This window comes from Myxine glutinosa, chromosome 12 (genome assembly GCF_964187855.1).
Source record: "Myxine glutinosa chromosome 12, kmMyxGlut1.1, whole genome shotgun sequence".
Classification (NCBI taxonomy): domain Eukaryota; kingdom Metazoa; phylum Chordata; class Myxini; order Myxiniformes; family Myxinidae; genus Myxine; species Myxine glutinosa.
Genome location: NC_136272.1, coordinates 95180122 through 95197656, shown reverse-complemented (window position 1 = coordinate 95197656; position 17535 = coordinate 95180122). Strand labels below are relative to the sequence as shown.

Here is a 17535-nt window from a genome sequence, read left to right as displayed (position 1 = left end):
TTATTCTGTGCTGTCCACTCGGAGACGTCCATAGACACCCGGAGAACAAATTAACATTTTTTAGCAGTCAGAACTGCTGCTAAGCTCAATTCCACAGTTCAAATTTTTAAATCTGGCTCAGGTTAAGAGTCTCCGGCCATCATAACCTTTCATTCTCATTGCATGTCATTCTCTTTGCCAAGTTCCCCTCTTCCCCTCACCTTTTCTACCCCCTTTCCGCTCTCCCTCTCTGTCCTCTCTTTGCTCTTCTTCTCTGTCTCCTCTTCACTCTTCCTCTCGGTCCCCTCTTCGCTCTTCCTCTCTGTCCCCCCTTCGCTCTTCCTCTCTGTCCCCTCTTCGCTCTTCCTCTCTGTCCCCTCTTCGCTCTTCCTCTCTGTCCCCTCTTCGCTCTTCCTCTGTCCCCTCTTCACTCTTCCTCTCGGTCCCCTCTTCGCTCTTCCTCTCTGTCCCCTCTTCGCTCTTCCTCTCTGTCCCCTCTTCACTCTTCCTCTCTGTCCCCTCTTCGCTCTTCCTCTCTGTCCCCTCTTCGCTCTTCCTCTGTCCCCTCTTCACTCTCCCCTCCTAATAAAGTGCCGCGCACTCTTTCCACACATATCTTGCTCCCACCCTTCTCCTCGCCCCCCCCTCCCTTCTCCTCGCCCCCCCTCCCTTCCGGAGTTTATAGCGTAGCGACATGTGGTGAGGCGTCACTCTCCCTTTCCTTCCCCGCTCTACCCTCCTTCCCTTCTCTCTCTCCTCTCTGCTCCTCCCCCTCCTTTGCTCCCGCAGCCCACCTCACCCCTCCCCCCTCTCTCCCCCTTCCCCCTCACCTTCCCTCTCTCTCCTCCCTCTCCCCTTACCTTCCCTTCAACCTCCCTCATATCCTCTCCCCTCTCCCTCCCTACTCTCCCGCCCTCCCCTCTTCAGGAAGCGACTATTCCCGTAAGGAAGCGACTCATTGTTACCCGGCAATGCCGGGTACTTTTGCTGGCATTTAATATTTAAAGCTCATTCTAACCACTCACTCACTGACATATTAATGTTCGGCACCTTGCGGGTGACGTAGAAAGCTGACATTTGGGGTGCCGATGGACATCGAAGCCGGTACACCGGGAAAAATCACAAAACCATCGGAAAGCATCCATAAATGAAAATAAAACATTAAAAAACGTAAACGTGTCAGTAAAAAAAACTCAATCGATAACTGGCATTTGAAAATTGTAATTTTTATAACAGTAAACTGAAATAAACTCGACAATAATGTCCATAAATGAAGAAAAATGAATAATCGTCCATAAGTGAAAATGTACGTAAATAAAAAATGTAAAAGTGTCCGTTGGGAAGAAAGCCTCAATGAATAACTAGCATTTGAAAATTTTAATTTTTATAACTGTAACCTGTAAAATAAACATGACAATGTCAGTAAATGAAAAAGAAAAATCACCCATAAATGAAAATTTACGTAAAAAAACAAAAAGGCGTCTGTAAAAAAAAAAAACCAAAAAAAAAACAATCAATACCTAGCATTTGAAAATTGTAATTTCCATTACCGGTACTGTAAACTGTGAAATAAACATTACAATCATGTCTGTAAATGAAAAAAAAGAAATATCGTCCGTAAATGAAAATTTACGTTTAAAAAACCATAAAAGCGTCTGTGAAAAAAACAAAACACCTGAATCAATATCTAGCATTTGAAAATTGTAATTTATATAACTGTAAGCTGTGAAATAAACATGACAATAATGTCCATAAATGAAAAAAAAGAAAATCGTCCATAAATGAAAATTTACGTTAAAAAAACGAAAAGGCATCTATTAAAAAAAAAAAAACCTCAATCAATATCCAGCATTTGAAATTTTTAATTTTTATAACTGTAACCTGTGAAATAAACATGGCAATAATGTCCGTAAATGAAAAAAAGAAAATCACCCATAAATGAAAATTTATGTAAAAAACCGAAAAGGCGTCTGTAAAAAAAAAAAAAAAAAAACCCTCAATCAATATCTAGCATTTCAAAATTGCATTTTTTATGAATGTAAACTGAACTAAACATGACAATAATGTCAGTAAATGTAAAAAAGAAAAATTGTCCATAAATGAAAATTTACTTTAAAAAAAACCCGTAAAAGCATCTGTGAAAAAAAAAAAACTCAATATCTAACATTTGAATATTGTAATTTCTATAACTCCATTTCTATAACGCTTACAATGTGAAAGCAAGCTGTGAAATAAAAACCTCAATGAAAATTTACGTAAAAAACGTAAAGGCATTTGTAAAAAAAAACAAAAAAACTTCAATTGATATTCATAAGGCTTCTAATTATTATGTACCTACCTACAAAGGAGGGTTTGTTATTGCTTACGATGTGAAAGCAATACCCCACTAGTATGATTTAAAACTCAATATAAAACAGTGTTATTCAACTAACAGGTTAAAGATTTATAATCTCACGGGGAACTGCTCACACCACGAGTGTCCACCTCGATGCGATTAGGGTTGCGTTAAAGCGGTAAATGTAATAATCTCGAACCTTCTGTGGAATCGGGCGCGTGCTCAAAAGAATGTCTCAACACGTTTCGGTGATCTCGGTATTTGTCTCGAAGTCTGCTGGCATTGGTAACCTTTTTATAGTCAATTTGCAAGCAAAAGGGTTCTTCGATGCTTAATAGAAATAAAGCAAACAAATAACCATCAAGGAGACGTTCCCTTGGCAGCTTCAAAACCTTTTTTCTGGTATAGCGACATGGCTACAGGCAGTCCGCTCGCCCGAATGAACAACACTTATGTACTCCTCTGGCCATTTCTCTTCCTGCACCTTCGATGTCTTTGGCGAACACTTAGGGGCAGTGGAACCTCATGTGCCGTGAAGCAAAACTGTCCTCGTGCAAATCTTTTCTTCTCACCAAGAAAAAAAACCCGGAGTAATCGGCTCGAATTCAAACTGCCTGTGGGCCCAGAATTTGGGAAGACACTATATTGAGTTTCCAAAAGAGCTCGAGAGCCTCGTCTCCTATAATCAAGATTATCTTGTCCGATATTTGGCCCAGAATTTGAGAAGACACTATATTGAGTTTCCAAAAGAGCTCAAGAGCCTCGTCTCCTATAATCAAGATGATCTTGTCCGATATTTGACCCAGAATTTCAGAAGACACTATATTGAGTTTCCAAAAGTGCTCAAGAGCCTCGTCTCCTATAATCAAGATTATCTTGTCCGATATTTGGCCCAGAATTTGAGAAGACACTATATTGAGTTTCTATAAGAGCTCAAGAGCCTCGTGTCCTATAATCAAGATTATCTTGTCCGATATTTAGCCCAGAATTTGAGAAGACATTATATTGAGTTTCTAAAAGAGCTCAAGAGCCTCGTGTCCTATAATCAAGATGATCTTGTCCGATATTTGGCCCAGAACTTGAGAAGACACTATATTGAGTTTCCAAAAGAGCTCAAGAACCTCGTGTCCTATAATCAAGATTATCTTGTCCGATATTACGCATCTAAACTTTCTGTCAGCGGATCATTCTGTCTTTGAGAATCCTTCCATATGATGGTCCTTGATGTCATCCTTGTCCAGGAAACCATTTGTTGAAGCTCCTTCGTTTTTCAGGACACGTCCTACAGCCTTTACAAACTCGAATGTATTCCTCCCAGTTGGTGGCAATCATTTATTCTCAACGCGTACAGTATAAAGCAAGAACTGCATCTTCTGGAGCCCATAAAGAGTCATTCCTTCTGTCAGTGCTTCTGCAGCCATGATTCTTCCTTGCCTTTTTTTTTTCGTATACAGAATCGAGGCTCGTGAAAGAGCTAAAAGAGAGAAAAAGAGCTGAAAGAGCTTATGCCTGGTTCATAAGACTGCATAACAAAACATATGCACAAAAAAACACCAGATATTTAATTTCACCTGGCAGTGAAACACCAGGATATCTCCCTGGGGCAAAACAGTCTATTGCCAGGCAAGGTTCTCAGACTTTGAAATTATAGGATATTAAATAAGGTGTGTGTGTGTGTGTGTGTGTGTGTGTGTGTGTGTGTGTGTGTGTGTGTGTGTGTGTGTGTACGTACATCTGAAAATCGTAGAAAAAACAAAAGGCTGGTCAAATCTCCACCAAATTTTGCATACATGTTGGCAGTACCCAGGGTCATGGGCACAACAACCCACCAATCCAACAACCCCCCAGGGAGGAGAGGGGAAGGACTACTCATGATTTTCCTGATTTGAGACGAAATTATCCATCAGTAAATGATCGAAACAAAGATTGAAATTGTGATTTCAAGCAGCGGATACCCATATTATGGGGTGATTTTAAACACCAGTTTATATAAAAGACCTTGTACGAGTTTATTTAAACTTATAAAAGGCAAAAAAATCTCTTTCTCTATCTCTATCTCTATCTCTCTATTTCTATTTCTCTCTTTTTCTATCTTTGTAGGTATGTGTTATATGCACGGCCACATCTTTTAAGTTACAAACATCAAACTCGGGGTACAAATACAACTTTAAGTTGGGGGTAAAATGAGCTACATGGCCACGGCCTCACGCAAGGGGCGTGGGGTGGGGGATGGTATAAATTCTCTATGTAAATGTGTACCGTGTAGCGCCACCTGGTGGTGGTGGCATAGGGTATTACAATTGCCTTTTTACCTGGGAAACGCTGAGGTTAAAGCTCTCTTCGCAGGGGTAAATTCACTTTGGCAAAGAGGCCGACTAATTGATCCATCAGCGAAGATGACGGGTGCTAGTCTATGACTATTTATTAAAAAGACACAAAGGAAACTTGTACACGACGATTTCCAACAGTCCTACTACTCACATGCCATCTATAATACAGTATTACCGAAGTAAAGTGAAGAGGCAAATGGGTAGTTAAGTCGAGAAAAAAAAACAACCGAGGCAGAGAAGGAAAGCATAGAATATATGGTGAAAAGGGTAGGGTAGGGAAGGAAGAGGAAGAAGAAGAAAGGTGACAGGAGATTGAGAGGAGAGATGAGTAGGGAGGGTGAAGGTAAAGGGGATGTATAAAGCATAGAAGACAAGAGAATCAGATTGCAGACCATCGCCAGGACGTGTTTATGTGGTGTATTTTGTGGGATCTTTATTAGCTGCGGTTTTATTTATTAATCGTTGTGTGGTTTATTGACGATGTAGATTTATGTTCAATCCAACATGGCTACCAAAACACGTGACCAATGACGTCATCAATTTAATTCTCCCATATCATTTTTGTGGAGATCATGCTCAATAAATTTCAAACCGATAGGATGAAGCATTCGAATTGTGTAATTATGACGTCATAATGAAGGCACTGATGACATCATCATGAATACATGTTGTTCCCCATGTGGAGTACATGACAATGAGACAAGTTTCAATTATTTTCCATGGGGTGGTTTCAGAGATATAGGGGTGCAAATTTTTCCTTTTTTTTCCAAGATGGCGCCCATACCATGTGAGTGATGTGACACATTACGTAATAATTATCATTAAAAAATTATGCAAGAGGAGGCGCTCCTATGGTGAAAATTCCTTGGCAATCAGACCAACGGTTGGAGAGACAAGCATACTCGTTCTGTGTGGACAAACAGGCAGACAGACGGACAAACAAACGGACCCAAATGCAACACCCTCTCCTCTGGCGAGGGTAAAAATAGGCTTTTGCCAAAAGAAGATCCTTTAAGATTGATGTGGTGTTGTATGTTGGGGCGATATAGATATGAAGAAAGGAATATATCAGAGGTTTGGCAAGTTATGAGATGCGGGTTTGGCTAAGATTGGAGAAAAGCAGCTACATGGAGAGACTAGACTGATGAGGTGGTTTTGGGGGTGAATGGATGGATGAGGATCCTGTTAAAGAAAGTAAGTAAAACACAGGGAAGTCTATTTGGACATACAGTATTATCAATTGCCTAAGTATGAACATAAATCTACATCGGTATATTTTTCTCTCAATTGTGAACTACTGAAATTTTTTTAAAGTGGGGGCATCCCCCCCCCCCCCCCCGCTCAAAATCCGCTGGTGAGTGGAGGCTCCGATGGCAGAATGCAAAGAAAAGCTGAGGACAGGTAATGATGGAAGGTTGGTCGAGCGGAAAAATAATCTGATTTGAAACACATGACATATGCTATACCTATACGATAAGAGAGCCGTTTGTGTGCCTGTCTGTGTGTGTGTTGACATTTTTCTCAGAGATGGCCAAGTGGATCTCCAAACGTTCAGAGGTTCATCAGTGAGTGCCGGGATGGATTTCAGGCAAAAATAAACTTTTGTCAATTTTTTGAAAAAAAATAATAATAATAATTAAATAATAATAATAATAATTATTATTATTTTTTTTCACAAGTTTGTGTAGCTATCTGAAAGTTAATATTAAATGCCCCCTGACCCCATTCCTTAGTGGGTGTAGGGAAGTGTTGAAAAATATTTTTTTAATATATAAAGAAAACCCCACAAAAATATATTAAAAAACCCAAAAAGGGATTAGAACAGCACCGGGCAACACTGCGGACTCCTGCTTGTACTCTTTGGATATATCGTCAACCAAAACAGCCCCCAAAAAAGTATCAAACATGCAGTCCGAATGACCACCCAGTGTCAAATAGGTTAAAAAAAAAAAGACCGTAGGATTACATGGTACAACCAATGGCAAGAAAGCTTATTTCCACACACACCCTGTTTCCAACAAGCATTTCACCATCAGTCAAACGGTGCTGACAGCAACACTCGGCTTCCTAACATTTGAAATACCTCCCGAAGCAGACTTCAAAGTTAGAGGAAAGTGAGATTCTTGGGCAAGTTGAAGCCAAGGCGAGTGAAGGAACCAGTTATCATCAGGCAGTGCTAATGAGGGGGTGAATGAAAACGTTCCTGTTATAAATCCTGTTATTCCTCCGTACTCTGTCTTCTTCTCTCTTCCTTCTCTTTCGGTCGCTTTAGAGGTTTCCCGATTGAATATCTGTGGTGCGATCTGGTCAACGTTGGGGGAGTCGGGCCAATTGGGGATCCTGTAACGGTCGCGGTGGACCATCCGCTCGGCCCAAAGTAACATCTAAACCGCGATCTGTAACAATTGGTTCTTCCAACAACCTTCCATCAATTGGTCTGTAACAATTGGAACACCCTGCTGTGTGCGCGCCACACATGCGTGAAAGTACACACTCATGAAGATGTTCAAGTAATACACTTCGGGCAAAATGAAACTTCAGCAAGAACTCGTCAGCGTCAATGCATGAACAACCGGTGTGTGTTTTCTTGCAGGTAAATAGCTCTCGATGGTTACAAGCATGGAAAGAGTCTTATGCCTTTGAATTGTTTATTAAAATGACTTCAAGGGGAGTAACAACTCAAAAATTTCCGAGAAACAACTTGAATTAGATTCTTCTCCTTCGGCTTTTGTATGACGTTAGGCAGTTGGTGTTTTGGATGCAGCCTGGGGCTGTTGGTTGCATCGTTCCTAGAAGCCAGCGGTTGCAGTACCCCTGTCACCAGTAAGCATGGTACTCATTTCGACAACCATTAGAATGTGAGTATGTCTACAAAGGGTGTATTATTAGAATGTGAGTATGTCTATAAAGGATGTATTATTAGAATGTGAGTATGTCTACAAGGGATGTATTATTAGAACTAGTGAGGTACCCGTGCTTAGCACGGGTGGGAGGCCAGAAGCAAACAGACAATGCAGAAACGGCGAATGATAAAGCATGAAACCAATAAATTCAACATTCCTGTAGCACCTTCAGTTGCACGTCAGACATGGACAGCAAGTTCGTGAAGGACTTCCATGAAAAACGTACCCATTTGCAAACAAACAGATACGTCTGTTCCATACCCAGGCAATGGTGAATGTCACGTTTAGAAAGTAGAAACCATCACGGCATTCCGTCATTCACTTGAACTCCAGATCTCTTTTTTCATTCCAAACAGCATAACTCCAATCACAAATGAAATAACATTAATATAAAACAAGTACAAAAAGTTTTATTATTAAAACAAAAGCCGCGTCGATGTTACACAATGCCTAGATGCAGCTGTGCCTATAACGTCGATGTTATAGGCACAGGACATTCCTATTGATTCGATTACTTGATGTTATTTTTGTGCAAAGTGAAAATATATCTCGGCAATTTCCCGTGTGTGGCGACGAATTTTTAATATATCTCGGCATTTTCCCGTCTGTTATTTCAGGCGGTGTATGACTGACCATGCCGCGATTTAAAAAAAATATATCTCGGCAATTTCCCGTGTGTGGCGACACGTGAACGAAGCTATGCTCCTCTCTCCACATTATTGTGACGACGTATAAATTAAATATTTCATCGTGACGATTGTCATCAAATGGACGAATTTTTAATATATCTCGGCATTTTCCCGTCTGTTATTTCGGGCGGTGTATGACTGACCATGCCGCGATTTAAACAAAATATATTTATCTCGGCATTTTCCCGTCTGTTATTTCGGGCGGTGTATGACTGACCATGCCGCGATTAAAAAAAAATATATCTCAATGGACTTGAAGTTACAGGCCTTTGAGAATTCATTTCGTTCTATAAAGGGCAACTTTCATCGGATTTTCTTCCTGTTTTTTTTCAACCGAGTCTAAAACTATGTTAGCGACTGTGAAAAATGAAATGATATATCGAATTTGATTTGAAATAAAACTGTGTGAGAGAAGAAGACACCACGGGCCTACAAAACAGGCCTCAAAGCTATGCGAGTTAATAAAATGGTGGATATTTGTTTATATGAAGGCTCTCCCAGAATGGGCGGAGCTATGGTTCCCAGAATGGGTGGAGCTTTGAGGTTTTGTCTTCTCTGCAAGAACAAGAAGAAGAACAAGAAGAACAACAACAACAACAGCAGAGGGCACTCTATGAGCAGCGTCTGCGACGCGGCTAAAAATAAACTTTTAACAACATTCGTGGCACAAACAAATATTTAAATCCTGATGTGAAGTTCCATATGGTTGGGTGAACACAATTACGAATTCAAAATCGTAATTGTATTCACTCAATTCCAATCATCAATTGATACTTTAACAAAACGATTAACACGATTAACGTTTAACGATTTAACATTACGAATGAATGACGGTTGTGTTGGGATATTATCAAACCCGCGCATTGCCGTCATCTGTCCACTTCCGCATTTGCGGCAGGTTCATAATTCTCATCAAAATCTAAACAGTATTTGTAGATTTTCAATAAAAGCCACATCACTGTTCATATCGGTAAATATTATTCCATCGTGTTTGGAAAAACTAGAAAATTGGAAAAATTGGAAAAATTGGAAAAACAATATAGCCTATTTTACTCCAGGGCATCCCAGGAATACCCACCCAAAATATCGATGGGATCGGTTGAGCCGTTTTTGCGGTACCCTCGAACGGACAGACGGACGGACATTTGGTTAATTATAGTAAGGTGTGAGTATGTCTATAAAGAATGTATTATTAGAATGTGTGTATGTCTATAAAGGCATACTCATCCTCGCAAAATCCACCCTCCCCCAAAATAAAAATTTGCAATGGATACATCAAATTGTCCATTTCATTAAGAATCAAATTGACGATCTTAATGAAAGCTTTGGTCAATCGAAATAAAATTGATGATTTTTTAGATTTAAATTGATGATACTAGAATTTTGACCCTGAGTTGACATTTAACCTTTTGACCTTATAAAAGTTCGTTTCCCAATTCGATGAAGCCCTATGCAATTGCTGTTTAATTCTCAAGTTAATCGGATGAAAATTGACGATTTTTTTCAGATGAAAATTGATGATTTTAGAATTTTGACCCTCAGTTGGTTGACCTTTGACCTCAAAAATAGTTGGTTTCCCAATTTTGTGACTCAATATGCAAATGCTGTTCAATTTTCAAGTCCATCGGATAAAAAATGACAATTTTAGAAATGTACCCTCAAGATGACCTTTGACCTCAAAATCAATAGGCTTCTTCCTTATGATGACCATCGTCCATCTAGTGAAGTTTTCTGAAGATCAGTTTAAAATTGTAACCTGTCGGCGAATGACAGATAAACAGGCAGATAAACAAACAGACAGACAGAATAACGCACACCAATATACTTGAAAAATCTTCGATTTTGCAAGTAACAAACAAACAGACAGATCCAAATGCAATACCTTCTCCTCTGGCGAAAGTAATAACGAAAATGTCTGTTTGCCCACTGTATAAACGTAAACCTGTCGACAATGCATGGCATACACACCACACAAACACACAAACACCACCACACAAAAAGTCCTGGCGAGGGTCTGCAATCTCTGACTGCTATTTTTGGTTACCTTCGTCATCTAAAGTGGATGGAAGGTTATGTTTTCAGTCCTTTTTGTCTGTTACTTGCGAAAAATGTTCAAGTATATTGGTTGGTCTTGTGCATTATTCTGTCTGTCTGTCTGTCTGTTTGTCAATCGCCTACAGATAACAATTTTAAACCGATCTTCATGAATCTTCACCAGATGGTAGAGTTGCTCATAAGGAAGAAGCCTATTGATTTTGAGGTCAAAGGTCAAAGGGTCATCTTGAGGTCATATTTCTATCTTGAGGTCATATTTCTAAAATTGTCATTTTTAAAATCCGATTGACTTGAAAATTGAATAGCATTTGTATATTGAGTCACTAAGTTGGGAAACCACCTATTTTTAAGGTCAAAGGCCAACTCAAGGTCAAACTTCTAAAATCATAAATTTTCATCTGAAAAATAATCGATTTTCATCCGATTGACCAGAGCATTGATTAACATTGTTAATTTTAATCTCAATGAAATGGTAGAGTTGACCTCAAAAATTGTTGATGTATTCATGGCAAGCTTTTTTGGGGGATGGGGTGGATTTTGCAATTATCTTGCTCTGCATGACGTCTTTCGTGTTTGTTTGTCTGTGTGCTGTGCAGGATATCTCAAATCTGTGGATGGATTCAGACGATATTTGGTGGGCAGGTTGGGTGTGCGACATGGAAGAATCGATTCAATTTTAGTGAAGATTCTGATCCGAATCCAGATCCGAGAATTTTTTTATCTCTTAATTAGTTCTTCACCAATGAGAGATGGTGCCAAAATGATATATAGCGCAATATTTCAAGAACACGTAGATGGATTATGACAAAACTTGGTGGATGAGTTGGTTAGGTGACAATAACAAGCTGATTATAGCTTGGTTCAGGTCCGGATCTAGATTCGGCCTATCAGTCAGATACAAAATGTAAACGGTTCAGCCTGGTGGAGGTATGCGCTCTATCAAATCCCGTTCTTGTTTTCTTTATAATCGGTAAGGAAAAGGTAGAGGAGACTGAATGATAATCTACACAATGAAGAAAGAAAACGTCTCCGAAACTTCTTTCCCTTCTCTTATACCCACTCCTCCTACACTCCCCTAGTCTGCTATCATCCATAATTTTCTTCCTTATCGAAATGAATCATCATTTAAGCCCTTTCTCCAACCCACATCACAACCTGAACCCTTCTAACAGGTGCATATGCAATAAGGTGGCCCCAAACATTTCAATCAAGCTGTTGAAGAGAACAAATGCTGCACCATTACATTTTATATTAAGACTCGATATCCTTGTGGACCATTTTGGAAATCGTTTCGCAAAAGCCTCTGTCATAATCCGTCACACCATGAAGATAATCACAGATGTTCCTCACAGTCTATCGCCCAAGGCCAGAGCGGCATGCCCGGTCCAATTGTCAGGAATGCTACCCATGAGGAGGGGACCCCAGAATGTTTTGCGGAGAGCATTTGACAGGTTGAAAAGTGCACAATCGCACACCGTGCATGCAAAAGTGATGACACTGCAAATAATAATATACAATTTGTTATTTCTAGGATTGAAAGCACAATGGGGTCACCAAAAGAAGGTTGTTCGAAGAAACCTTCCTTCAGTGCAAAATGAATCTGAACTGAAGGATGTAGTGTACGATAACCTAATGTTGTACCGATTGAAGCTTACCTTGCTTGAAGCTGGAGATGCTGTTGTTACCCAAGTTAAGGTTGATGATGAAGCCATGTTGAGGAGCTTCCATAATACGGAAGAGCAGGCTCCGATTTGGACTGTCTCTATCCTCCGCCTTAAGGACCTTGTTGGTCAACATGAAACCGATGTGCCCAGAAAGAAGGGGCCGAAGGCTGGGCGCACCTTTGTTCACCGATACCTGGGGAACGCCGTTGTCCACAGGGATGATTTTGATGTGCATCGTTTGAGGTTTTCGCGTTTCCAACACAGTGTCAGGAAAAACAAAGAAGTCCGTGTGAGTTCCATCAGTAACGGTGAATGAGAAACTGTCTACTGTCGACTCAGAGCAGTCATGCTTGTAGGAGATGGCATTCTCATTCAAGTCCTGCTTCGTAAACATCGTCACAATTTGGGATTCTCCATTTGTCAGCTTCCCATGAATCGGAACCTGCGTAACGGTGAACTGGAGTAAGTGGTCAGGCGTGTCCTGGTCTTCAACCGTCAGCTCAAATGGCGTGATAATTTTAGTCTCACCTTCACTGAGCACCAACTCATTTATCGTGACTATGGGCTTTTTGTTATCCAAGTCACTAATGGAGATGCGGAACGTGCGGAACACAGGGTTGAAACCATCCGTCACCTCAAATTCAAAGCTGTCCATCTTGACTTCATCATCTGAAGTGTGAATGTAATAGATCTTATTTCCTGCTAGTTGTAACTGCGTGAACGATGTAATAGCAACTCCTGGACCGTCTGCGCTCTCAAGGTGGCCTCGAGAAGGTGGCTTGGTGATCCTGAAGCGCAGATGCTCATCAGGGCTGTTTATATCACTCGTGCTTAGAATATCAGTTGTAAGTGTGACGAGGCCCCCTTCCTTCAGAGACACTCCTTTATTGACGATGTCTGGGTGTATATTGTCAATATTACCAATGGTCACGTAAAAGTATCGATCGATCAGGGGGTTCAGGCCATCTGTGACATCAAACTTGATTATGTCACGAATCCCTTCTTGACCTCTGTGCATGTACTGAATCAACTTTTTATCAATTTCATCCTGGGTGAAAGTCATGCCGGTTGACATGTTTACCAAAATGCCATTTTGACCTCGTCGTTGCAAAACACCTTGGGTGGGGCCAAACCTGACGACGTACGTCAGATCCTTGTCTCCTGAATCCAGGTCAGTTGCTTGAAGTATTTTGTTCGTGATCACCTTGGTTTCACCAATTTCAACATCCAGTCCATTGTTGATCGCCATTCTCGGCGTCTCGTCGTCGGATGCAACAACTGTAATGGACACGTTCTTTTCAACACGATGTTTTCCATCCGTCAGCCGGAGCAGAAAGTGATCATGCTTCACTTCCGAGTCATCATGCTCATACATGATGATGAAACTACCACCGATCTGCCGTAAGCTGAAACTATTCACCAGGATGTTTCCCGTCGGTATCTGTTGCACGATGCGCCCGTGCCTTGGTGGTTGAACCACGTGGAAGTGCAGCTCGTCGGCCGGAACATCACCATCCTTCGCACTGAGGGTACTGTTATTGATGATCAGCATCATACCCTCCCGCACAATAAACTTCTTGGTAAACATCTCTGGAAGCTCATCGTTAGATGGAATGATTTCAATGGGGAACTTGTGTCTTGGTGAGAAGTTGATGCCATCTGAGCAGCGAATGGTGAACTGATCTTCAGATGGTTCAACACCCTTGTGAATGCTTTGCACGTAGTTTATGTGCTCCAGTCGGACATCCTTCATCAAGAAGGCGCTTATTGGAAGTCCTACGCGAGATCTTTCTGATCCTAATCCTGGTGATATGTTTTCAAGATACCCATTTGTGGGTTGCTCCAAAATGGTGCAATGGATTTCATCGTTTCGCGTGTCAACGTCCTTCGCTGTAACATGATTCAAGGTAATCTTGCTTTTTTCACCTTCAGTCACTCTGAACGAATCTTTTATTCCGATTTCTGGAGCCATGCTATCAACAGGCAAAATAGAAACTCGAAATTGAAAACCTTTGATTTTCCGATGTCCTACAATCAATTCCTCAGACCAGTCGGACAGCACAAGGTTGAAGGTGTCTCTCTGTACCTGTATTCCGATTTCGATCTTGTTGTGAGCATATGAAACAACTCCATCAATAACATCACGGTGTGTGAAGGTGTCCGCCTGTTTGCCGCTCACTTGTATTATGCCGTGCCGAGGCCTTTCTTTCACTATAAATGTGAGCTTCAGATCATCGGTTTCTTCATCCGTTCCATGAATAAGGCTGGAGGTGATCTGTGTTTCACCATTTTCCAAGACGCCGAACGACACTTCAAGAATGCCGATGCTGTCGTGTACGTTGAAACTCGGCATTTCGTCATCGACACTCTTCACAGTGATGCGGGTGATGATGGGAACTTCGTGGATTCCATCACTAACTCCAATCTTGATGAAGTCCTTCGTGCTTTTGTCACCATTGTGAATGTACGTGATTCGTCCATTTGCTACATCGCTGAGATCAAAATGCTCACCCGTGGACATTTCTGTTCCGACATTCTGTAAAACCCCATGTCTGGGTACCTGTCTCAAGGTGAATGATATGTCGTCTGAACTGGTGTCAGTGTCCAAGGCATTGAGCACTGCACTGCTGAGCACAAACTGACCGTCCTCAAAGATAGTGAATCCCGTATTTGTAATGGTCGGTGGCTTATTATTTACTGGTTGCAGAAAAATAGTAAATTTGCCGATGACAAAATGATTCGCCAAGTCTTGGACCGTGAAATTGAATTGAACAACGTGTGGGGTTATCCCGAGCTCAACATCTGGCGGCTTGTACGAGATCTTGAGATGGTTGATCTGTGCTTGCGTAAACTCATTCACGACAATGTCTGGATTTTCGGTGAGAACCAGGTTTCCCATTGGCACCGGATTGTTTTCGTCCATATCCACAGGCGGATGCAGAATCGTGAACTTCAAGTCTCGATCACCGGTGTCTTCGTCAGTGTAGCAAAGAAGCTTCCTATAAAAACGGGTCATTGTATATTCTTGCACAGTCATTTGCAGCGTGGCTTCTGCAGAAGGCTTTGGGGGCAAATAGTCTACCGATTTGACATTGATGAGGAATCTCTGGACTCCAGAACGATTCGGTGGATCGTTGTCATCTTGTACTCTGAAGACAAATTGGTCAATTATGGGAGTAGTCCTATGAGGACCAACGTGCTTGTAATATAATTTCCCATCCATAATGTCTATCTGAAACCATTCGGTGACAACTCTTTCATAAACTTTCTCGCTCTCTATGTACTTCCAAACGAATGGATCAATTGGTTTGTCAAATTGCCGAAATATCAGCTTTCCAATTTGAGACAATGGCTCCTCTATGAAGAAATGTATTGTTGAATCGTCCGAATCAATATCAGTGGCACTTAGAACAAACTGTGAGATTAAGGCTATTTCATTCTCATCAATGGCCAAACCATGGTTTGCGTAAATAACTGGTGGTTCATCGTCCGTTGGTGCAACAGTTATGGGAAAGAGGAACTCCACCTCGTGAAGGCCATCGGTCATCCTGAAGATGATGTTGTCACTGTATGTGTCACTGCCGTCGTGCTGATAGACGACAAGTGCCGAGTCAAGATCAGCAGGTGTAAAGAACTTGCGCTCAGCTCCATAAATGGTAAGCTCACCATGCCTGAGACCATCGACCACCCTGATTTGAACATCCTGCAAGTTGTCCTGGTCACCAATTTGCAAATTGTACGCACTGGAGAGCGGGCGAGATTGGCCTTCAAAAAGCACCTGCCCTTTGTTTTTCGTAACAACCGGCGCCAGAGTATTTATGGGCTTCACGACAATCATAAAAATGAAAGGCTCAGACACAGCTTCCTCCGAGTCAACGATCCGAATTTCAATCTGATAAATGCGCTCAATGTCGGATTCCACAGCAGGTGGTTTGTAGGCGATCTTTAGGTCACGGACGTCTCGCTGGTAAAACGCTGTGATTGGCAAGTTTCTGTCATCAGTACTTACAATGGAGCCTTGTCCTCCAGTCATTTGAGAGGTCATGTTGAAAATGAGATTGTCCGGGTCCGTCTCCGCATCTTCCGCAGCCAACTTGTTCAGTGTAATTGCAGTCATTACAAACTGGTCCACCTCCAGCATCACGAGCGCATCAAAGCGCAGCTTGGGTGGTGTGTTCTCGGTGCCACCTCGAATACGAACAGTAACCTGAAAGTACTCTTCCTTTGGAAACTTGCCATATTTGTCCATTATCTGTACCATCATAGGGATGTAGTCTCGATCCGGTGATATTGTCTTTGCCGTATGCTGGTAGTAGATTCCAGCATTCATAAACTCATCACAAGACATAATATGTCTGTTGAAGTTGCTGGGGTATACCAATGCTCCGTACCTCGGCAACCAGCCACTACTAGCCAAGATGACGAGCTTACAGATCTCGTCTCCATCAAACACAAAGTTGAGGATACTTCCGTCGATAGGATCACTCTTGCCTAGAAGCGTGGGCACATTCAGCAGTGCAGTCTTGGTCACAACCTCGAGCTGGGAGAATTCCACCGTCACATCCAAGGTGAAAGGGACGATAGTCGTGTGGTCCTGCGAGTCGGAGCGAAGCTGGAGCTTCACGCGGTCTTTCTCTGGGCTGTGCCATCCAAAGTGCTGGTATTTCACTTCATCGCGTCCGAATTCACAGGCGAAACGCTTGGGAATGAGAATTCCTGGTTTCTGCGACAGAGGGTCATTATCAAGAACCGTAATGGTGCAGGAGTCACCCGCTAGGACCCGCACCACGAGGTCTTTGACAGGGTCGAGGAATACTGAACGTCCTGACGATACACGGATGCCGTTGTTGGCGCGTAGGATCGAGTCGGCAGTGGGCCTGGATCGTTGTGAGTAGTAAGGCTCCGATGGGTGTCGATACCATCCGTGAATCGCACGAGGAGGCTGCGAGTCCCAAAGCGCGGTGGTTAACGTAATCAGCAGGACACACCGACTCGTTAATATGACGCAGCGAGTCACGTGCGTTCTCATCTCGGCACCACCAAGTAATAGCAACAACACTTCAAGGAACTCAAGACATCTGATCGAGTTATCAAAGAAAGTCTCCTGAACGCAGGTGCTCGCTAAACGAGTCACCGAGACGAAACAGGCCCGCACCTCGGCGAGCCAGGTATGCAGACAGGCAGGCTATAGCAAGACTTGCAGACACCGCGGGCCGGTGTAGAGGCCTTTAATATGCATAAAGAGCGGCCCCGCACCCATTGGCTCTCTCACGTATGGCCCGCCTGGAATTCCGAGGCCCCTTGGACCCGGTTCAGGTTGACATGCTGTGTCAGGACGTGCATGCAGCGCCGGAAGAGAAACGAACGATTTTCTTTTGTCACCTACGAACTGCTAATCCCTCACATTTATAAATGCAGGTAAAGGAAAAAGTTTACGAACAACTTCCAGAGCAAATATGATCTCAAATTCACGTTTTGAAGAGAGTGATTGGAAATAATATTGTATGAAGTTCCAATAACACAATTATTGTGTTACCTTTAAAGGTGTCCATTCCGAAGTCAGGTTTACAATGTAAACTA

The 17535-nt window shown here is 42.1% G+C and overlaps 1 protein-coding gene across 3 annotated transcripts in view; it reads right to left on the bottom strand.

Annotated features, from left to right (window-relative positions):
• The window catches only part of LOC137437640 (FRAS1-related extracellular matrix protein 2-like), a 176624-nt gene extending 159480 nt beyond the window's left edge, over positions 1-17144 (bottom strand). For all 3 annotated transcript variants that reach the window (XR_010986565.2, XM_068132114.2, XM_068132115.2), the window contains exon 1: positions 11947-17144. Coding sequence is in view for 2 of the 3 variants with exons in the window: in XM_068132114.2 (XP_067988215.2) it covers positions 11947-16984 (5038 nt within the window). In the remaining variant the exon portion in view is untranslated. The remainder of the gene's footprint in view (positions 1-11946) is intronic.
• Between the last annotated feature and the right edge of the window lie 391 nt (positions 17145-17535).